The sequence below is a fragment of the Phodopus roborovskii genome, unplaced genomic scaffold (assembly GCF_943737965.1).
Source record: "Phodopus roborovskii unplaced genomic scaffold, PHOROB, whole genome shotgun sequence".
In the NCBI taxonomy this organism is placed as follows: Eukaryota; Metazoa; Chordata; class Mammalia; order Rodentia; family Cricetidae; genus Phodopus; species Phodopus roborovskii.
In genome coordinates this window covers 6,690,724-6,696,798 of record NW_026126482.1, presented here as the reverse complement: position 1 = coordinate 6,696,798, position 6,075 = coordinate 6,690,724, and the positions used below count along the sequence as shown (strand labels likewise).

General features: G+C 48.1%; 1 protein-coding gene across 1 annotated transcript; it reads right to left on the bottom strand.

The window, feature by feature from the left end:
* Positions 1–2,419, bottom strand: Il9 (interleukin 9). The gene is made up of 5 exons (XM_051194082.1): positions 2,297–2,419; positions 2,158–2,193; positions 2,042–2,074; positions 836–967; positions 1–120 (listed from the first exon to the last, which is right to left on the bottom strand). The coding sequence occupies exons 1-5, from the start codon at positions 2,417–2,419 to the stop codon at positions 1–3; spliced, it is 444 nt and encodes a 147-aa protein (XP_051050039.1).
* Positions 2,420–6,075: the final 3,656 nt, after the last annotated feature.

The window sequence follows — 6,075 nt, the reverse complement described above, 5'->3', positions numbered from 1 at the left end:
TCATGCTCGGCGTCTTGACACTTGCACCCCTGCCTTCTGGAACGTTGCCTGGAGACTCTTCAGAAAGGACAGCGTATTGCCTGCTGTGGTCTGGTTGCATGGCTTCTCACAGGAGAAGAACTGTGGAGAGGGAGGAGGGCAGATGGAGTGAGCCACCGCAGCACTGTGCACCTAGCAGCCCGGGACCGTCACCCCCCACCCCCACGCCTTGCGAACAAATTGATGGGCAGGGGAGAGAAGGGAGGGATGTGGGGTGATCCTGGACTAGCTAGTGTTTGGTAAGACTGTGTAGGGTTAATCTGGGGTCAGGATTCCAGAAGTCTGCTGCATGCATCTCTCTCTCTCTCTCTCTCTCTCTCTCTCTTTCTCCCTGCTAAGTGTCATTAGGGAAACTCCTTTCTTGGGATTCTTTGGGGACTAAGCATCCTATACTTGTTACCTTTTCCCCCGACCTTCAGGGTCACTTTGTGGCACAGTAGTCCTGAGTGAGACTCTGGGTTCACACAGACCAGACTTTAAGTCCCAACACTGTCTCTTATTACATACAATCACAGCAGAAAAAAAAAGACATTGGCTGCATGGGTGGCTGTGGTTTCCATTTAACCAGGGAACCATGGGCTCCAGAGCATACCCCACTTCAGGGATCTAGTCCCTGGTTAAATTCCTTGCCGACCCCTTCCAGCCTGGGGCTGCTGACTCCAACTACCATGCTTTCTGGTCTGCTAGGAGATGACCAGATGGTGTTTGCTCCAAGTTTCTCAGCCAAGCTCTGAGCCAAAGGCCCTACTCCTTCGCTGTCAGCATTCACGCTAAGATCAGTTGTCACAAAACTCACCGGACACCTGCTGTTCTTTAGGCCTTCAACCATCCTCCTCACCCGATGGAAGATGGTTGAGAATTGTGTTCTCTGTGTGGCATTGGTCAGCTGTGACAGTCCCTCCTGGAAGCATGGTGAGGTACAATCGCCCTGGTAAATAATAAGGACTTATGAAAAGTGTTCATGAGAAAAAAAAAATCACCAAGAGAGCTGTAAAGAGCAACTCAAGTAACCAGTGTCACCGAAACTCATGCTATGTTAGCATCTGCTCCTTGACACTCTAGGAAATGATCTTAAGTTATTTAAGGTGAGTCATTTCCCCGGTGACAACCACAGAGGGGATCCTGTCCAGGAAATGTGGGCTGGTGCCCTGGCAGAGGGCTGTACCTGCTTTGTGCCTGCTGGCCCTGCCCAGGTCCAGTGGCTGAGAGTTTGAAAGTACAGAAAGGAAAAGCCTTTCTCACCTGGCTGAGACACACCACTGCATAGGGCTCATGCTTCAGACAAGCTAGAGTCCTGCCCTGAGAAAGGGCAGACTAGGCTAACCCTTCCCTAACCAGACCCCGAAGGATGGACATCTCCACAGGGTCCAAGCTCAGCGTCTGCCGGGCTGGGCCTGCAGGGTGAGCCCCTCAGCGGCCACAGGTCTGGGTGACTGCTCTCCCATCCTAAGCAGGAGTTAGAACAGGGCCAGAGTCTCTCTCCTTCTCTCCCCTCACTGCCAGGGTGGCTGTTGCTCTCTTGGGGTCCTATTTGCTACTGTCCTCCCAGAGAATAGTTGGAACCATTTGACAGCCATTAGAAACCAGCAGGGAGATGGAGGAAGAGGAAGAGGAAGAGGTGGGGGCAGGGAGGAGGAGGAAGCTGGAGAAAGGAGAGGTGTGTGTGCTGTCTGGACAGTCCATTCCCGATGCTGCTGTTTTGTTTTATAAACCCAGAGTCATCAGCAGGTGAATCAGAAAAAAATTCCATTTTCCCCCATTCTATACATGACCATTTATCTCAGAGGACAGTTAATAATTTTTAGGCTCTGAATACTCAAATATTCAGCTAACTTAAACATATAGATATCTATATAATGTGTATATAGATACATGTCTTAAAGGTGAGGCCTAGACTATTAACAGTCACACTTAAGCAATAAGTTAAATGCCAAGTAAATCGTGTTAATTTTGTTCAAAGCTTAAACAGTGCCCCAGTAATCTTTTCCGGCTATATACTCACAGATGGGATGGGAAGACACAAGCAGCCGGTCACCTGTAAGAGAGAAATCCCGGCATGAACACTCCAGCTGTGAACGTTAAGACAGGTTTAGGGGTTTTAAGAAGTCATTCACTCACGTTGGTGCTGCAGCTGCATCTGGAGGGTGGGTCATCCTGCAGTAGGCAAAGAGACCCCAGAGTGAGTAGAGTGCCCTCCCTCATCCTCCTCCAGGGTGGCTCACACAGTCCCCGGCTCTCCCCAGCCCCATAATTCTACCTGAAGCCCCTTAAGAAGGAAACTGGTGTCTTTGATCACAAGCATGGTGTTGCATTTCTGGGCCAGCGCAGAACTAAGAGAACCAAAGAGCAGGGCAGAGGCAAGGATAGAGGCCACAGACATCTTGGCAGGAGTCTGGAGCTCAGCCTACTGGCACCTTCCAGGCTAGCCGTATTTAAAGCTCTTCAAACCGGGAAAAACCCTGACATCAAACTGATACCCAGTGCCCACTTTTTCTCTGTAAGTTGAGGCCGATTGATATTTAAAAATAATCAGTCTGAGTCACTTGACAAAGACTGTTTGTGCCAGGAAATACCATTCCTCAGAAAAGATGCTTTTCAAATAGTTGGGTTCTGAAACTCTAAAGGAAAAGTTAGCAATCTGCCCCCCTCTTTTAGAGGCAGGAATTCTGGTTGTGAGACTCAGAAGACTTTCCATGAAAGCCAGGCCTGTGTTTTCCCCTTTGTGTTAGTGGAAACGCTGGTAGACAGCAGTCAGTCGTGGTGTTGTAATGAAGGGGTCATGCTGGGGATATCAGAGGAAGCAGGGCATCCCTCTCACTCACTGGGGTTTTCCTCTGGCCACTGCAGACTCAGTTTACTGTGCTTGATGGCTTAGATACTCATGGTCTTTCAGGCCTGGGAACATAAGCCTTTGAGAATTGAGAGTGTGAGGGCTGTTCTCTGTAAGCTCAGGAATGTTCCAACTGTTCTTGCTAACACTGGCCATGAGGATGCTTAGACTCTACAGTCTATGTGTGGCACTGGGTAACATCAGGTTAAAAATACAAAACAAATTCAGTACCCAGAGCACTTTCAGCTTACCAGCCCCTATCCTAGGTCCTTTATGTGAATCAAGCCATCAAGTGAGATGGGTACGAAATTGCAATCCTCATTTCTACCCATCTAGCCACTGTGTACATCTTAGCTACCAGGTTCCCTAGGGCGGTTATGTCCGTCAACCTCTAATGCAATTATGTCATCACTGTGACTGGAGAGCAGACTCTCTGTGGCTCACTGATATAAATACTATATTTATCCTCAGTATTTTATACAGGGGGAAACTGAGGTACAGAGAAGCAAGTAATTTGCCCAAAGTTACACAACTAGGAATCTGTACATTCTATATCGAAAGTCCCAAATGCAGTTTTTTTGGGGGGTGGGTGTGGGTGTTAGTATTCAGGCATCTGTACTGTGTGCTGGCTTGTCCTTGGGGTTCTGACAGGATACACCCTCAGCTGCAGCCACTAAGAACACCTGTGCACATTCACTATCCTCTTGCCTTCTTTCTCTCGCCCTCCCCCATCCCTCTCTCTCTCCCTCTCTCTCTCTCCCTCTCCGCCCCTCCCTCTCTCTCTCTCTCTCTCTCTCTGCCCCTCTTTCCTCTCTCTTGTCCCCAGTCTCTTGCTCCCTTTCCACCTTTTATGATTTTTTCCCCCTAGTTGAAAAACAAAACAAAACAAACCCCTCTGCTTGAACCCTGCTCCATGGCGTCTTTCTCTCATACACCACTTTTCTTAAATTAAAACAGTGGAGAAATTGGACTCAGCTAGGCAAGTGCGCTATTCCAACAAGCTACACCTTCCCAGGCAAGCACACTGCCCTGCCTGGCTACACCTTCTTTGGTCCCCAAATGCATCTTGAAAACAACTTTTTACAACTTATATATTAAATATTATTACTGTGGTGTGAATGGAGATCAGGAGACTAATTTGGGGGGCTCAGTTCTCCCCCTCTGCCTTGTCTCTGAGTCAGGGTCTCTTGCTTTTGCTGTGTTGTGTACTCCAGACTAGCTGGACTTCAAGTTTCTGGACGATTCTCCTGTGTCTTGTCCGGCATAGGCACCCTGAGGTTACACATGGCACTACTATACCACACTTTTTCGAGTGTCCCCTGGGAACCGAACGTGGATTGGCCGGGTTTCGGAGCTGATGTTTTCCCAGCTGAGACACCTCGACAGTCATCCAGTGTGTTCTTCTCCAGCCTCTCTGAGGTCTTCCCTGCCCTGCTCACACCTGCGCATATTCCAGGGTCTGGCTCTCCAGAACAGTCTCCACACAGATAAACCTAGGGACTCAAACCAACTAAATGTTTGTCAATTGACTTCAAACATTAATTCAAAACAGTTTTTTAAAATGGAAAGGTGCATTTAAACCATGTTCCTGTGAGGCCCTAAAGCCAGTTATACTTACAGATAAGTTCAGGTAAGAAAATTTGCCTTCACACGATCAGAGCAGCAGGCGAGGGTCCTTTGGCTGAGCATGCCCCCTGTAGTTGTTATCAGGAGTAAGCTCCTATGCTCCATGCAGTGTGTTGTGAGAGAGGCTGGCAATTTGGCTTTTATAAATTTCTTTTCCCAGGAGAGATGGGTATTGCTAGAATTTGGGTGCTCAGCGGGAAAGAGGGTCATTTTGGAGGTAAACGAGCTAGAGATAACTTCTCACTAAATTTCCCAAATCTCCCCCACAGTTTAGTCCTAATACTTTCCTTTTACAGACACATGATGATGCCGATGGCCTCCTAGCCTATGGAAAACACTTTCTTCCTAAGCCTAAATTGGCACCACTCTCTGGCAGGACTCTGGAGAGTTCAGTGTGGTAATAGCGCCATTCAAAGACCTACTCATCCTCCCTGCCCCAACTTCACTGCCATGTGAGCTGTGTGTCTCATTTTAATCCTGGCTACTTACACAATCTGGTAAGTTCCACCCTGACCTATAGTCCTTGGGTCACCTGCCTGCCACCACCCAGAAAAAGATTGGTGCAAAGATGGTGTCCGTATGCACAGATACTTCTTAGGCTGCTCACCTAACTTTTCCAGATCCAAGGAATCAGGGTGGAGACATCACCCACTGAGGCTTTCCTCCCAAGGATAACGCCGTTTGGAAGTTTGGTCTGATGTGGTCCAGCCTCACTGGGCGCCGACCTCCTCTTTCAGAGCACCCTCCAGACAGTGCTGTCATCTGTTCCCACCTCTGTGCCCTTGCCCTTGCTACGCTTACTTAGCTGCCCCATACAGGGCCTATTCTCATTCTCCACGCTCCCCCTGACCAGATAATTATTGTAGTTGTATATATCTATCTTTCCTTAAAATGAATTCACAATAGTTGCATGTATTTGTGGGATACAATGTGCTGGGATGTAGCTTTCCATTTTATATCACTTGTCTATATTTGGAGCCTTTTATTAAATGATTTACTTTTATTTTATACAGGTGTTTTGTGTGCATGTCTGTTTACCATGTGTGCAGTTCTTGTGGAGGCCAAAGAGGGCATCAGATCTCCTAGAACTGGAGTTACAGATGGCTGTGAGCTGCCATGTGGGTGCTGGGAATCAAACCCAGGTCCTCTGCAAGAGCAGCCAGTTCTCTTAACCTCTGAGTCATCTCTCTATCCCCATATGAGGAACCTTTGGGTTCTTGTGCCTTTGTGAACTCTAACCTCCTCCTACTGCTATGCTATAGAGGGCTGGGACTCGCTCCCTCCATCCAGCTGTGTCTTGGTACCTACTATCCAACATCACTTCATCCCTCTTTTCCTCTCCCTCTCCTGATTTCATCTGCTGTGAGAACAACACTTTTGGTTTCCACATGTGAGAGATCCTTGCTTAGGAAGGATGTGGAATGTGGCTTATTTCACCATAATGCCACAACCATGTGCGTCCTGCCGCCGATGGCAGAGTTTCAGTCCACGGGATATTTCCTTCTGTCTAATGGACTTGTAGGTTGATCCTGCATCTTAGTTGATTTCATAGTGCCACACCCTGCTTACAGCATGTCTCT

Bases quoted from the DNA above. Each gene is read 5' to 3' on its own strand.
- Il9 (XM_051194082.1), bottom strand. From the start codon at position 2,419: ATGTCTGTGGCCTCTATCCTTGCCTCTGCCCTGCTCTTTGGTTCTCTT. The intron at 968-2,041 runs GTGAGTATATAG...ATTATTTACCAG, and splicing joins TGTGTCTTCCCATCCCATCT to GGCGATTGTACCTCACCATG. The intron at 121-835 runs GTGAGTTTTGTG...CCCTCTCCACAG, and splicing joins TAAAGAACAGCAGGTGTCCG to TTCTTCTCCTGTGAGAAGCC.